General features: G+C 35.5%; 1 protein-coding gene across 6 annotated transcripts in view; it reads left to right on the top strand.

Annotated features, from left to right (window-relative positions):
- DMXL1 (Dmx like 1) overlaps nucleotides 1–16,794 on the top strand; it is an 85,551-nt gene that overhangs the window by 52,368 nt on the left and 16,389 nt on the right. For 5 of the 6 annotated variants that reach the window (XM_067315823.1, XM_067315826.1, XM_067315821.1 and 2 more), the window contains exons 28-33: nucleotides 1,272–1,520; nucleotides 12,023–12,186; nucleotides 13,282–13,418; nucleotides 13,744–13,829; nucleotides 14,449–14,650; nucleotides 16,110–16,227. In XM_067315823.1, coding sequence (XP_067171924.1) covers nucleotides 1,272–1,520; nucleotides 12,023–12,186; nucleotides 13,282–13,418; nucleotides 13,744–13,829; nucleotides 14,449–14,650; nucleotides 16,110–16,227 — 956 coding nt within the window. Of the gene's footprint in view, nucleotides 1–1,271; nucleotides 1,521–1,886; nucleotides 2,165–12,022; nucleotides 12,187–13,281; nucleotides 13,419–13,743; nucleotides 13,830–14,448; nucleotides 14,651–16,109; nucleotides 16,228–16,794 lie in introns of those variants that run through there. The other variant, XM_067315824.1, reaches the window with a different exon arrangement.

Below are 16,794 nucleotides of genomic sequence, written 5' to 3'. Positions count from 1 at the left end.
TACCTAAAATATCTATATGAGCTTCAATTTATAGCAATAATTTTAATGTAAGCATAACCAAGAAATATGCCTTCATATAGTGGGATTTGTTTTTCACCAAGTACATTTCACACTAAAAAAAAAGAAAAAACTTTGAGAACCTCAAGATTATGGGTTTGAGCACTGAAAAGTTAATTTGGCTCCTTTATTCTGTTTAATCACAGGTGATCTATACTATGTAATCATGGGTAATGTAACTGTCTTTATATTTGCTGCTATAGACTTTTTTCTTTTCAGTAGACCTTTCTGTCCATGAATGCACAGGTTTTGGAGAGAAATCAAATTGTTGTCTGTGTTTTCATTAGTTGCAGAGTTAGATATGCAGTGAATGAGACAAGGGACTGCAAGCAGTTGTGCTTATAGTTAACATCACCTTGAACTAATTTCTGGTTTTGAATAGCCTCACATGGTTTCTGTGCAAATGGGAGACTATCATGTGAACTAGAATCTTTGGCCACTGTTTTTCATATTTTAACTTCTTGTGTGCACGAAGTGAGATAGTAGGAGCCACATCTGACACTTTGAAACTTTTCTTAGGAACATTAAAAAAATTACAAAATGTTCAGTACTCAGGAGGAAGAGCACTTGTCAGACAGTGGATATTCTGAGTTGATGCCTATAATTAATGGGTTATTCTATCACTGAAAAGTGAGAATACAGCATTTCGAATTACAGTGTTATGCTGCAGTTAGTTAAACTGTTCGTGAAACAAGCACCACAGGAAAGTCCATAGGGAAATTAATACCTTTATATTAAGTGCAGGTAGTGCATGCAGTGTATTAAATAAATCATGGAGCACTGTATTAAACTTAGAGCTAACTCTTTCCTAAAAGAATTAAGTGAAGAGAGGATTTGAGAGACATGGGAAGGAAGACTAATAAAAGTAGCATAATTACTTGTTGTATCACAGTGTCTCAGCACAGGTTAAACTGGCAGTTTTATTTAAGATATATCCCAAAATTGGAGTGCCTTTTTTGTGATTTGTTTCACTTGTTCTGAAGCATCTTATTAGCTGTTAGTCTAATACATGAAGACGACAAGCTATAATAAACTGCTAAATATAAGCAAAATTTTGCTTTCTTTTGGAGTTTCCAGTTTCCTCTGAAACAACAATTTTTTTTCTGTGCAGGAGTGTAGTAACTATTATAGGTTGTCACTCAAAATGCCAATGAGATCATATAATCAAGGGAGTGTTTGTCTGTTTTTCTTTCTCCTCCTTCCCCTCATTTTAGGTATAACAGCTCTAATACGTCTCTTGAATTCTGCTGGTGAAGAAGCCCAGTCAGGTCTCACAGTTTTACTATGTGAAATTCTAACTGCGGTTTATCTTAGTCTGTTCATCCATGGCCTAGCAACACATTCCAGCAATGAGTTGTATAGAATTATGGCTCATACGCTTAATGACAAAATGTGGTCTGCTGTCTTTGGAGGAGGAGCTCATACTCCCAGCAGAGGACAGGTGCAATTAAAGACAAAAACTGGTTAGTTCTATTCTTTTATTTATATTAAACCTTTACCTTTTTTAGAAAATGATTTGACTGCTGAAAGTGTAATAAAAATTGCTTAGAACAGTTTTTGTTCGGTCAGTTCAATATGCTTTTAGATCTCCAAGGGAAAAAAGATTTAAAATCACTGACATGGGTATTCTATAGAAGAGAGTCTAAAACAAGTGAATGATACTGCAATAAAGTGCCAAAGTAGAACAGCTGCTGTAATGTGAGGAATTAAGTTAACTAGCACATTTTTAGTACTGTTATAGTTTTTATGTTCATTTTAAAGCTTTCCAGTTCTGTCCCAACAGGAATATTCCCTTTTTACAAATACAGTATGTTTTCTCTCTTTGGCAGGTAGGCACTTCCCAATGCCTAGCCCGCATCAGGTAGTAGTGTTCTCCATGGAATGTGTGGGGTTTTCCAAATCCCTTACTGCCTTCAGTACTCATAGTCCTACCAAATCTTCAGGCAAGACACTAGATTTAGTATTAGGCCTCTACATGCAGTTTGCAATGTGTGTTTTTTTCGCATATGTAGAAAGAGAAAAACTTCTGTTTGCAAGCCATGACATCAAAATTTAAAGCAATGTTTTGTAATCACAGCAGCAGCTGAATTGGACCTCTTAAAAAAAAAAAAAAAAAAAAAAAAAGCACTAATGTAATACTTCATTTGAAACCAATTTTAAATATAAAATATAAAATTATTTTGACCATGGTTTGGAAAGATCAGAAGTATTTCACATCTTTGGAGAGCTGCTTGTTTTGCTTCATGAATATAAGTATTATTATGCATGTGGATTTCTAAGTGTTTGTTCTAGACACTGTAAAATTATTTTGCTGCTATTCAATTCTATTAGTATGAGAACCCTTTAGAAAAGCAAATACCCTTCATGTTTTAAATTCGGATAATGATAAATTATCCTGAGGTCCAGAATAACTTCTGTAATGCTTTTCTTCTTGATCTAAGTTTCTGCTTTGTGATTTAGTTGTTTCTATTAAAGCCTAGAGCAACTATCCTATAAATATCTAATTTTAAAAAAGGAAGGCTTTATAAATGTAGATCTGCTTAAACTACGGTCATGTCATATGTCACATGTGAAGTATGTATATAAACTGTCCTATGAACCTTACATTCGAGGGAAAACTAGAATTTAGTGTGGTTAAATACAGATTTTGTCAGACGTTTAGAAAAATATTTTTAAAATAGTGCTCTCATCAAAAGTGAGTTCTCATTGTAGCTCTCACTGTTTTCTCTGTGGCATTGGATAAACGTTTCTCAATATCCTTCTGTTAAAGTAACTGTATTTGCCGTATCAGGATTGTTGGAAGGCATAACTGGCTCTTTCTGTTGGCAATTCTAAGTGTGTTGGGTGTTTGTAACTGTACTAAGGTGTGTTAACGTTGTTGCTAGTGTTTTAAAATAATGAGGTAATTAATTGTGTCTTTTATGCAGAAAAATATTCTGAAGGTTATTAAAGGCCTGTCTATTACATGTTTTTCTTGGAGACTAGTTCTGGTTGTCTGATTGCAGAATTAGTAAAACCATGTTACCAGAAAAGTCAAGAAGCTGAGATGGTTTTAAGAATTTTAGGAGAGAAAGGACCTTTCCTAATACTACTTTGTAAGGGTAATCAAACAGCAGGACAGGGGGAGCTGAATCCTTGAGTAGGCCAGGCCTTGAGCAGCTTTATCTAATAAATCTAAATAACTTTGAGCAGGGGTTGGACCAATGACCTCCAGGTATCGCTTCCAGTCTACATGATTCGAGGATTCCATAGGTCTATGATTTGTTTTTAATGCATGTTTACCTAGTGCAGATTTTGGAGGAAAAATCTTTCCAAGTCACTTTAAATATTGAAGAAGAAAAAAATACATTGGAAAAAAATAGAGCCCCAATGAAGCAGAAGAGTCAGATTAAAATCGGCTGTAATTTTGTGCCATTACTGTCACTTTGCTCTCTTAAGGCTCAAGAATGGGTGCTAAGTTATTTGTTCCAGTCAGCTATGACACATTCTGTCCTTACAGTCTGTAGACTATAGCTTTCCCATTTTCTGTTATGCCTAACCAGAAACCTTTTTCACTAGCTTTTATTTTGAGATTTTTGTGAAATATTTTTTTCTTCCCAAAAGAGGTCCAAAGCAAAAAATTTTTAATGATAAGGATTTGTATTATCAAAACGTTGTGTGATTCTCTAGTCATGCAAGTCCCGCACTAAAAGTGAAAGGCCTAGGTGCTCTCTTTCAGCCCTGTTTACTGGTCCTTGTCCCTGCTTGCTTTACTTCAGCTTAAAACAGTGAGTCTGGAGGGTTTGGCAGAGAACTTGTTTCTGCACTGGGTTCTGGTAATCCTGAGGTGTTTCACGCACTGTTTCTCTTTCCCTCACCTTTGTTAAGGCTCTATCTCATCTAACCAAGTTTAACCCCCCCCCCACACACACACACAAAAAGCAACCCCACAGGTCTTAATACCTTTTATCTCACAAGGTCTGCTAAAAGTACAGCCTGATGTGTATGCTTCTTTGAGATCAGCGGCGGTCTCCAGTTGGTTGTTGTCTTGCCACGTCTGTCTGGGCACTGTCTCTTCACTTGATGTTAAGGATCTGAGTTTAAGGTACCATTGTGTCTAGTGGTACCGTCTCCTGAGGGTAGGAGGTGCTGGTTGAGGAATCTCAATACCAGGGACTGATACTGTTCCAGACATCTCAGTGTCAGCAGTATGTTTTGTTTTTAATGCAGTGTGTGCTACCTGCCTTTCTAACTGGTCATTAGTTCTGGTGTTGGAGTTAAGTTTATTTTTGTTTTGTATTTGTTTTTCATTTTCTGAAGAACTGAAGGTGCCTTGTATGTTAGCTGCTGGAACCTCCATCTCTGTCCTTCTGACCTACATGTGGCTAATATGTAACAGAATCTGGTTGCTGGTCCTTGTAATTGGCATTGCTGTTGTTACCTGCAAACAGTGAGGCTGAAGGTTCTGTCTCTTTACCTGAAGGATTCTCTGAAAATATTTTGTCCTGGGCCTTCTCTTCTGTGCTCTTATTCTTGGGAAGAACATGGATGAGAGGAAGAATTCTTACCTTTAGTTTTCAGGTTCCTTTTGTGCCCACTGAAGAATGAGGCTAAGATTCCCAGATGCTCCATTGTTGTTAAGAAGCCCATTTTGTGCCAACCCAAAATCTGGAGTCAACCGCTTCCCTTCTTTAAACCTCTCAGCAGGAAAGGAGGAATCACAAATTACTAAGTCCTTGGAGGATGGACTCTCTTTTCCTCTGTTACTCATGTGTCTCCACATGGCAGTGCTACTGAAAACCAAGCACTCCTTGTTCAGGAATTATGCTCGTAAGTGATTGGACAAGCTGGATAAGATGATCTACTCTTCTGTGTTTCTTCATTTCTGTCTTCTGGAGTACGGTGTGCCTTCCATTTGCAATAACCACAAGTTCCACAGTATACTCTTCCACACTCTTTCCAGCTGGTTTCACAAAGGAGTTCTACTAACTCTGCTGTCTTTTCATCTACTCCCCAAATTTTGTTTCTGCTAGAAATAGAAATAGCATTAAACCAGAATCAGGTTAGGTTTTCTGAAGAACCTAAGTGGCACAGAAGTTCACTAGGGTGATGCTTTTGCAGAGTTACTCAGCTGAGCTATCAGTTGTTTCCTGTTAATAGCTAATACATTCAGAAGAATAGCCATCTCTCCACTGTTTGTGGCAGTAAGGTATGTGTCAGGAGTGACACTCAGTGGATTTTCTTTCAGTCATTTGAGTCATTAGATGAACTTCCTTAAAGTTTAGGTTTGATCAGTAGCATCACTGAAGACTGTCTGCTCCTCAGCCAGATGACCCAGAGTACTACTGATAACCTTCCTAAGCACTAGCGGCACTTGACAGAGTAGACCTGCAGCCATTGGAAGGGCTTACCCTTAAAGCTTTGTTCTTCATTTTGCACTGTATTTCATAAATAGGACATTAGTCTTTGGCTTCAGATTTTATAAAGAAATGCAGCTTCCAAGAAAGGATAGGCCTCCAAGAAACAATCCATCAGTACATTGGTTATCCCCTTTGTTTATATGATTTTTTAGCAGTTTAGTCTGATATGGATGTTGAGCTCTAAGTTTCGAACTTGTTTTAAGAGATATTGTATTATATAGACTGCTGGCCAACAAAGTTAATATTTGGATTATGTGTCATTTCCCTCTGCACCCTGCTTTGGGTGACTTGAACATACAATCAACTTTGGAATAATCATTTGAATTTCTTGTAATGAACTATGATCCCTGTTTTTCAATTTTTCTTTTTAGACAGAAAACTCAAAAACGGGAGCCAAAAAGTAGGTCTTGGTAGTCTTGTAAAATTTTTGACCTCTATTAGTAATTTGTATGAATAACTATTGTTTTCTTGTTTCTTTCGTAGTAAAGATGAACCAAAACGTAGTCTGAATGTTTCAGAGCTGCATCACAAGTTATGCTTTTCAGCCACATTTCTTGTTTTTGCAGCTGTAGTAAATGATTATGACAAACTGTGGGTTAGCATCTAAGAATTTGTATTCTTATTGATGTCTTAAGTTTTTGGATGGACATACTATGTTTTCAAAGAAGAAATTAGCTTCTGGAAAAATAACTCCATTGTTCATCGTGATTTTGAAAAAATCTAGTAGATTTCCCAAATAGTTTCTCTTCAAAACAGCCTGAGGGAAAAAAAATTGTGTAACAAGTCTACAGAGTGATGGTAAATTCTCTGTAATACAGAGGGTTCTTAAGGATGAGTTTGAATTTTACTTCAACAGTTAGAAATCCATAGTTTCATTTCATATACTCAATTATTCCATGCTGCAAGAATAAATTAAATGCAAAACTTATTTCAAAAAATGAACATTTTGCAAGTACACTTTATATACTTTAAGTAGTCATTTTGGATTTCAGATGCATAGCTTATGCCTTTAATTAAAAAAAAAAAAGTTCTCTGTACAAATGGTCTATACAAAATAAGGAATGATGCTGAAAAATATACAGTTTCCAGTATGTGTAGCACCATTTGCATTGAATACTTTGAATCCTATTGACCTAGGCCTAGGCAAGCTTGTATTATTCTTTGATCCTCCTTCTGTAGTATAGTAAAAGTTGGGATGTGAACCCGTATCTTGACCAAGAGAGTAGAGAGTGTTAGTTTCAGTGAAACAATCTGGCAGGGTGTTTTTAGCAGGTATCCCTGTCTTGCATTTTTTCCTCACCTGATGTCCAAACTTTTCAAGCAATTATCAGAGTTATACTAAAACTTTTTCTTAATTAATGCTATAGTTGTAGTTCTGTAGGGAGAAATGATAAACTCTGTCATCTCTTATTGTGATGATTTTTGCCTAACATGCCAGAGGTTTTGAGAAAAAGAAGCCTTGATAATATAGATGTGCAGATAAAATTTGTCCACAGACCATGCAGTCCTGCTGTCAGTCTTATGCTTGTATTTTTTTTTCCTTAGATCTTCTGGATTGATTTGTAGCTTTCTCTGGTTTTCCACAAACTTATTATTCATGACATTCAACAAAATGTGTTACTATTACAGATTTTATAAATGTCTAACTTTGAGTGACAGAGCATCTAAACAAAAGATGAATTCAGTGTTTGGTTGGTCAAAGTTTATTTAAGCAAGTGTAAAGAAAAAACAAACTCTCGAAACTCATACATTTATCTGCTTGTTGTACTATGGTGAGGAAAACTTCATCAAGTTTCACTCTTTAAAAAAATAAAAAATGGAAACCCTTGTCAAAGAAGAAACTTACTGCTTCAGACCAGATTCAGCATGTGCTATCTGATAATCAATTTCAGCAGCAGATCAGGAACAACAATAAAAAGAATCCTCCCTTAGGCTTTTTCTGCAGGAATAATCTCAGAACAGATAAAAGGATACTGATTCCCCAAGTTCTAAAGCCTTTCAGCTTGTGGAAGGAGCTACAAACAGCCATGTCAAACTGTTCCTTTTAAATGCAGAATTCCCTGTGATATGATTAGTAGTAGAAGTTTTGACATGGACCTGAGATTACTCACCTTAAATTGCAGCTCAGAATTATAGGCTTCAATGATAGGCTTGACTTCTTATGGTACTTTGGAGCACTGAGCAATCTTCATTACTTGAGTGGCCTTCCTATTCCATATTAAAGTCACTGTCTTCTATTACTATATCTTTTTCTTGGTTAAGGCAGCCATAAAAACAGATTAGATGATTGACCTGAAGTGTCTACAGTGTGAGTGCAGGAGCTATTTTGGTAGAAGAAGCCTTAGATTTTTCAGAACAGGAAAGGTCAACAAGGTCTGGATACATCACAAAGTATTTTTTTGTGCTTGTCCCTTAATTTTTTCAGAAATTTCCATTCACAGTGTGTTGGAATGCACATAATGTCTTCAAAAATATCTGTGTTCAATACATACTTGTTTTCAGTTTTTCAGTGAATTAGTGCTCATTAAATTGTACATAAATACAACAAAGAAGGTACAGTCCTGTGTAGCTTGACTACTGTAATCCTGTGAAGCGTCATTGGGTTGCTGCTGTCAAGTGCTTATTCATTAAATTTGGGTACCTTGGCTGGATGACTGGAGCCATGTAGATCATGTTGTCCATCAGTAAAGAAAATAGGGTGAGATTTTCAGGGTTTGTATGCCTGCAAAGTACACTTTCTTGTTAGGCTGGAAGTTGAAAAGTACATCAGTGTAGACTTTCACCTGATGGCCGTTCAGGCTGGCATTCATAGCTTCTGAAAGGATTATAACAATTCATAAAGGGCTTTGCACTTACTAAAATGATTCAAGATGTGACTTGGTCTCTAGTTCTCTTCCCTGCATTGCACTTTGTTTTTGGCTTCCACAAGGCTGCTGTCTGTTGGTGCTGCCATCTAGGATGATGATTTTGTAAGTGGAGGACTTCATAATTTTACATCTCTTAACTGATGACTTGCATTTTGCATTTCTTTGGGGTGTTGTCAGTTTAATGTGTGCATGTCATCTTCAGTAAAACACAATACCTCTGACTTGCATTTTAAGTTTTTGGGAAACTGAAAGAGAACTGTCGTCTTGCTCTGCCTGGGGAGGTAGAAAGGAGCTGAGGTGGGCAACCCATCTTTGGGATATCATTGCACGTATTAGATCTTGGCAGAAATGGAAGCATTTTCCTTTTCTGAAATATTCCATTTCTTCCTTGGAAAATAACATTATACTTGCAAGACAAATGTAAAATTAATGGGACTAAAGAGAATGTTTTGAACACAAAATGTGAAATAGTTTTAAGTAGAAATATATAAAAATTAATTTGAAAGTCATAATAATCGATGATCTGAAATCCTAAATGACAGTTAGATTTTTTTAATGAGTTTGTACATTTTAGTTAAAGATTTTCAGACTGCAAAAAGATACCAGTAATATGTATTTCAAATCACTCTAGACCTAGAGTGATCTAGTGGTACTTTCATTTGCCTTTAATATTGATATTTGTCGATGCCTAGCCTGTAGTATGCTTAAAAATATGAAGGATGAAAAAGAATGTGAGGAATGCTGTTTTAAAGTACAGCCTTGTTTTTTGAATTCTCCTTTGAAAAGCAACCTGCAAACCTGTTCTTGCTTATTTCTGATTCATACAACCTTATCAATCTGCAACCTGCAATCATGCTCCTTATTTTTCTGCCTAGTGTTTCATTTTTTTTTTTTAAAGCAGTTGCTAAAATTCCATACAGAGTAATGCATGTGCATGCTCTTTGTTAGCTGATGAGCTTTAAATAATAAAAGGAGAATACATTGTACTGTAGCTATTATGTTTGCAGCTCTAAATACAGGTAAGTGAATTCCAAATAATATCCCTAATGGGGGAAAGAAGTCTATGTTACGGTGTGGTAGGATAACAGACTATCACAATATCCTAACTTCAGGATGGTGTGCATGATGAAATATTGTCTCCAGCTTTTACTAGATTCTACAGAAATTGTTTTGTAGTTCAGCTGTTTGTAGCTGTAATGGCCCAATTGTGGTCAAAAATGGTTTTGAAAATTCTTAGACAATTTTTTTTTCAGAAAATTAATATGAAAAAAATCAGCCACTGAATTTAGGGAAATAATTGCGCCCACTGAAAAAAAAACCCTTCTCATAATAAAAACATTTTTTATGTGCAAGTGAGGCATAAAAATATAAACTTAAAAAAAAAAATTTAAATACTGCTCAGGGTTCACAGTTGGCTCAGGGAAACATTTCTGTTATGAACGTGTAAGTTGTAAGTGTAGCGTACAACTTCTTAAACAGGCTCTGTTTTTCCTTTGTCCAGACTGTTAGATCTTCTGTCTTCAAGTGACTGGAGTACCCGTAAGAGTTTTGAAGGAAATAGTTTTTCAAGCGTCAAGACTAAAAAGCCTCTTCTGGATAAAACATGTAAACAAAAAATAGGGCTCGGAAGTACTTCTTGCAGTAGTTCCCTCCAGTCATACATACGGTTGCTGCCTCTTTTTGAGTCATCCTCAGTGTTATTAACAGGAAAAAGTAATTTCAGCAGCTTCTGTAGAAGCTTTTGTGGACCTTTGGTATCAGAAAGAAATAAGATTAGAACATAAAGCAGCCATATGTATTTGATCTTCATCTTCATCCTTGAAAACCAGTGTGGCTCAGCTCTGTTCTTATGTTGATGGTTGTACTCAGTGACTTGGAATATCTAATGTCTGGGTCAGCTGCTTTTTTTTTTTTTTTTTTTTTTTTTTTAGCCTGCAGGTTGCTTGTCTTGGAGCCTGTTTATTACTGCTGTTTTATTACATCAGTCAAAGATTTAAACCATAAGGCAGCCCACATTCCCCTTTACTTAGCAGAGGCATGTAGATGACATCTTTTGTGACCTGCCACCCGGTCTGATTTTTACTATATACAAAATAAAAAAGCCACTTAATTAAACAAGAAACAAATGTTATATGGAAAGGTTTTCATAGACCTCCTTAACTGTTTTTTGTACTTAAAGAAAAGTAGGGTCCAGGTTTGTTCCATGGTTCTTCTGGATGATACCCTAATTTTCAAACCTTAATTGGATAACCATAAAATGAAGATTTTGAATTACTTAAGGAAAAAAGTTAAATGTTCAGTATTCAGTTAAATAGGCAGTAAAAGTTTGAGTTTTTTCTTCTTACAGAGGTTGTTTAAAAATGACTTCCTTTTTATCTTAACAATTCAGCTTGCTTTGTTTTATCTAAGCCTTGATTCCATTTAATTGTTTCACTATAGTAATTAGTCTCCATATATTATATCTATCTACTACTTTGAAAATAAAGAGCCAGTTTTACAGTCAATGAAGAAATGGATGCAAGGGTGTTTGTTTGTCTTCTTGTAACTGAAGATGGACAAAGGTCATCTTGTTATATTACATCTCAGAATTGGTTCCCTTTCTCCCTCTTCCCTTCCACCACTAAAATGTTGTGGAAAATCAGAATGCTGCTTTGTTGTTCAAAGTGGCAATCCACATCATTCCTTCTCTACTGATAAAAAGACTTTATTCAAATAGAGTTCAGCTACCAAGAACAGGAATGATTTCAGGTCATCAGATGGTTAAGTGAGCCTCTTAATTCCTAAAGCAAGCCGTTACTTTTTCCCTGTTGATGATTTTGATACTTCTCTTAATCAGAAAAATAAAGGCTCCAGAACAAAGCTTGTGTGTTCATGTAGTTGTAGCACAACTGCATTAAGATTTTTCTGATAGCCTGGAAAAATGGTTTCCTTGAGTACTCTCATTCTGGAGAATGTCATTGGAAGAAATCTCTTAGCCGCTTTTTCCACCGAATAAAGGCAATCTGAAGGGAGGGGGAACCCTCAACTCTTTGGAACTAGAGTGTTACTACAAACAACTAGTCACTGCAGTTCTTCCCTGTTGATAAGGTACATCTCTGATTGTATTGGTGAAAACGGGGCCTTTTATGTTTGCTGGACAAGTTTTGTTAGGACACTGTTCAGGGGTCCTCTGAAAGCAGGTCATCGATAGAACGGGTGAAAATCTTCATTTGTAGAAACTTGCGGTAGGAATGGTAAGCTTAAATACTTGCACTACATATTTTGAAAGATAAGACTGTTGGCTTGTCCTAAAAAAAAACATGCTTAGATCAACATTCGGTAGTATTTAAGTAATCTAGTTCTTTGTAATATTATTGCTTGAACTGTGATATGTCACCTGTGTTATAAGAAGAAAGTTTCTAATGCAGTTATGTGCATATTCTCCTACCATATATTATGTTTACTGGCAGTTGTCCCCTTTTTGAGTTCTAGTTCTGTTAGTTTTGCATATCTGAGGATTAATTTTCTTTACACTTGATTCATATAGAAATGCTAAGCTAAAATTCTAAGAACTTGTAGTGAGGAAGACTTCTGCTTTCTGTCATGAATCTCTTTTTTCAAAAAAGAAAGAAAGAAAAAAAAAAGCAGGACTGGGGGGGGGGGTGTGTGTGGCAAGCAACCCAAAACAATATATTGTACTTTTGGTTTCTTCCTCTGTAGATGATGGAGAGAAACAGCAAAAGCGTTTCAGGCTTTCGTCAAAAACCTCTCCAAAAGAGAGTTCTCAGTCACCTTCATTGCCATTGGTAGAGCAGGAATCTCCATCTTACAAAGAAAAATTTATTCCTCCTGAGCTTAGTATCTGGGATTATTTCATTGCAAAGGTAATTTTTTGCTATTACAGAATTTAGAGTGTCTTTTATCACTTTTGGAGTAGTAATTTTTTTCTGCTTAGCCTTTATTCTAGATATTAAAATTAAGTTGTGTGATATAAGCTAACTTTTGTCATTACTCATATTTCAACTATTTCTAAAATATTAGCTGCAGCTGCTGTATTTGAAACAGCTTTCTTTAAAACTTATTATGAAATTGATTTAATTTCAGATAATGATATGAACACAGTAACATGTTGCCTTTTTACAGTTACAGAGTACAAATGTGCGGGTAAGTATGGATCAGCTATTTAGATGAAAAAGGAAATGGGAGAAGCTTTTTATCGTTGGTGTCAAATGGGGACAGGTGAAATAAACTTGTATACTTACTAGGAATCAAGTTAAATTGTCTTGTGTAAAGTCTGCTGTGGCAGATCTTCCAAATGTAATGTTATAAAGGAGTACTCATGCGGAAGGCTTGCTGTTTTAAGAACGCCTTTTCTTAAGACTACAAATAAGAGTAAGAAAGATACACAACTAAAGTCCAGAGTTTTATACTGATGTGAAAATGTGTGTTTTCCTTTCTAGAAATCGGTGTAATTATATACAGTTGTATAACATGTTTCTATATTATATACTTATATATCAGCCATATCAACAAAAAGATACATAAGTAGTATTTTAGGATCAAGGACAAAAAACAAATCACAAGTAGTGAATAACACAGTGGGGCAGTGATAGTGGTCTTGTCATAAATACAGAACTCTGCAGGCAAGGGATAGGATTTTTTTTTGTTCCTTAGTCCCCTGAGCCACTTGAAGACCGGGAGAAGGAGGCAGAGGCATGAAGTTTGAGGTAGAATTAATGCAAAGTAAGACTTGGAAAAATAGTACAACTTTCATTTTTGGCATTAGAATTTTGAGTGGTTTAGAAAATAGGTAAGCTGTTGAGATACGCTATGTCCACGAACACTTAACTTTTAATGAGGTACAAACTCAAAATATTACTAAATTGACTTAGATGATATACCTGCTTTTTATATAAAACATTAAATATTACTAAGTGTTGGATAGAAGATACTCAAGGAATATTGCCCGTTTTTTTTAGCCTTTTCTTCCATCGCAAAGTAGAATGGAATACGATTCAGAAGAGAGTCAGGAAAGTGATGAAGATGATGATATTGATGGAGAAGTGTTTGCATCAAATTCACATAATCAAGAACATTCTAATTCGAATTCATACAGGTAAGTAACTTAGAGTTCAAGATGTCTGCAGGGATCAGACTTGCATTTGTGGCTATTTGATTTTGAGATAATGCAGCAGTTACTTGAGATTTCTTGGAAATGCATTACCTAGACTTTTTAGTTAGTAATTCACAGTTCATGTTTTACTTGTTAATACATGGTATAGTGACTCTTGCATTCAAAATATTTTTAAAAGTCTAAAAATACTGTTTATAGTTCTCAACAGTTTATAACATGAGGATTTAAAGCTTTAAAAAAATCCTAATTGTGAATACATGAGAAACTTATTTTCTTATTAGTAAATGACATAGTGCTTTCTTGTTAGTTGGTCACTGATGCGATTGGCAATGGTTCAGCTGGTACTTCACAATTTGAAGACTTTCTACCCTTTGGCTGGACATGATCTTTCAGGTAATGAGCAGCAGAGTTGTCTTTCCATATTTAATAACAACATTTAAAAATCAGTCATGTGTTGAATAATAAAAATGTTCTAGTTTTATTTTTAATTGAAATGTTCTTAACCTTTTTCCTAGTTTGTGATAAAATTGTTGTGATCATTATGTTTATGGAATAATGTGATGGGTGGTTTAGAAGATTGGGTGAGAAGGAACGCTCAGCAGTTAGCAAATAATGGATCCAAAATACCATTTTCACAGCAGAAGTCTCTTTGTTCTCAAGTACTTTATTTGCACACTTAGTTTTTCCTTTATGACTCTTAGGCATAAAAGAGTATTTATAAAATGTATTTCTCAGTGAGCCCTATACTTCCCTCCCACCTTGTCGTTCAAAGAATGTCATTCCTATTTCGTGCTTATTTTCAGTCAGCCTTGGAGAATGCTGCTGCTGTATCTAGCTCAGGCAGCATAAAGCAGTTCATCTCTTAATACTTGCAAGTATTAAGTTGAGGTTTGAATGAAGCTTAAATATGGGGTTATTTGAAGTACTATCCAGCCTTCAGCAGTGAGATTATCCATGTAATGATTGTAATGGAGAAGCAGGGTTTTTTTAAATTGTTTACTTCTCTTTTTAGAGCTTCCAGTTAGCTCCCCAATATGCCATGCAGTTCTGAAAACACTACAGCGCTGGGAACAAGTCCTTCTCCGACGTCTTGAGCTGTATGGGGGCCCACCTCAACATTATATTTCAGTTCATGCTTCTGAGGATGCATTAGCTGCTGGTCCTGCACTACTTCGTCATAAAACTTTACTTGAGCCTACAAACACTCCATTCAGGTGAGTGTGTGTGACGGCTGTAAATACTGACTATAATATATTTTATTATATATCTAGCATATTGTGTTGTCAGTGCAGGTGATAGACCATAACTACATATGCCACTTTCTAGATTTGTTCTAATAATCCCATTTGTAAATTGTGAGTACGCATCAGAATTCATGCATATCTGGTCCAAAGCAAGACCAAGAAAAATGGTCATATTTGTAACTTTGTTTTTAATATTTTTTTAATTGAAGCTTAACATAGCCTACTGATTCTGAGTGTCTGTAAAGAATAACTATGGTTGACTGTTGATAAAAGGAAAAATACCAAACTTACCTTGAGAGAAATGATCATTAAGGATGAGTAACAATGAATTAAATAATTGTCCCTCCTTTGGAGGGAATAAAACTAGGTTCTTATCAATACTGTTTCCTAAAATCAAGGGAAGAAATGTCTACCATTTATAATATTTGTGTAGCTGTCCATAAAACTCCATGTTTCAGCCAGAGAAGAATGCTCAGTTTTTAATTGTCACTTTTTTGCAGACTTCTGCTTTTTTAATCTTACTGTCATCTATAGTTGTAGAACCAACAGAAAAGCCAGCTTTTTGTTGCAAAATATCTTAGGCTTATCACACTTTCCCACCCGCCCTGTAACTTGAGTTGATTTAAAAAATAATAATAATAAAAAATAAAAAAATAAAAAAGGGACAGCCTAACATTTGTGTTGTGGACTATGTTTTATGAGACATGCATCTGTTGTATGACATTATTTTTAACATTATTTCAAGTGATTTAGGGTTTGATGGTTTTGGGCCTGCCTTAAGGAGCTATAGTTGTATTCATAAGTTTTACTTTAGCATATGGTTTCTAGGCATGAGTGTCAACAGTTAAAGTCCCCCTTTTTTTTTTCCCCTTTTTTAATCAATACTTACATTGGTTGTACATGTATTACTCTTTATTAAAATAAGCCACCCCAGTAAAAAGCTACTGTCTTCTCTGATCTGATCCTACGGTATTCTGACTTGTCACAGTTGTTTCAGAGATGCCGCACAGCTGATGATCTGTTCCTTAATAGGAAATATTAGTCAATCATTGTCCTTGTGTTAGGAGCTTTTATTAGCAATAGGTGTAAATGATCTGTGTTTTCTGTGTTTTGAAGACTGAGGTAGGCTAATAAATAATCTGTACGCTGATCTTATTTTTGTGTAATAATCTCTGAAAGAGAGGTTTTTCTGATTTTCCTCAAGGTAGGAGGTCAAAATATTCTTCCTTCCCTTTGTACCCCCTCCCATCTGTAAGTCTGCCAGGAAGATGGTACCAGCATATTTGCAGATAGATGCTGTCCAGTGCTTAGAGAGCTATAGTTCAGCTTTAGTTTTTCTTCTGACTTAGTTTGATTTAGCATATAAATTATTGCTGTTTCTTGTAAGTATGAGCATGATATAAATACTCATTTTAACTTTGATCTGTAGATCTAACAGTCATGTTGCACTATCTGTGAAGAGGCTTTGGCAGTACTTGGTTAAACAGGAAGAAGTCCAGGAAACCTTTATCAGAAATATTTTTACAAAGAAGCGATGCCTAAATGAGGTTCGTATGGTGTATAAACTGTTGCAGGTTAATCTGTGAGCTTTTAAGAAATCTGCCTTTTTTTTTTTTCTTTCTAGGGTCTGAATGAATAATTAACTTGTCTATGACTGTGTCTATGTCTACAGTATTTTTCACTGAAAATCTCTGTCCCATTGTTTCATTGAAAACAGAAATAATCAGTGTCTCAATTGTAGGCTGCCTGAAAAATGTAGTCAGCTTTCTTAAGATCATTATAGAAGCTACCTCAGAAGAATGGCAAACTTTAAAATTTCAAAGATCAAAATACTTCTAACCTAATCAGTCAAAATTTTAAAAATCTGAGTTTATCCTTGCCATATTTATTCTGGCCATTCCAGATTTACCCACTGGTTTCCATCATGTTGTGTTTCAGTTTTAAAAAGAAAATGATCATGCAACAGTTACAGGGACAGTAACCTTCTCTAGCTGTATTCCACATCACAGACTCACTTAAATGTTTCCAAGTTGTAGGTCTGCATGTTGGGGTTTGTTGTTTTTCCCCCTCCATAGCTGTTGGGGTGTTTTGTTTAACCCCTGCTCCTGGACGGA

Source organism: Apteryx mantelli, chromosome Z (genome assembly GCF_036417845.1).
Source record: "Apteryx mantelli isolate bAptMan1 chromosome Z, bAptMan1.hap1, whole genome shotgun sequence".
Lineage (NCBI taxonomy): Eukaryota > Metazoa > Chordata > Aves > Apterygiformes > Apterygidae > Apteryx > Apteryx mantelli.
This window is presented reverse-complemented; position numbering and strand designations above follow the sequence as displayed.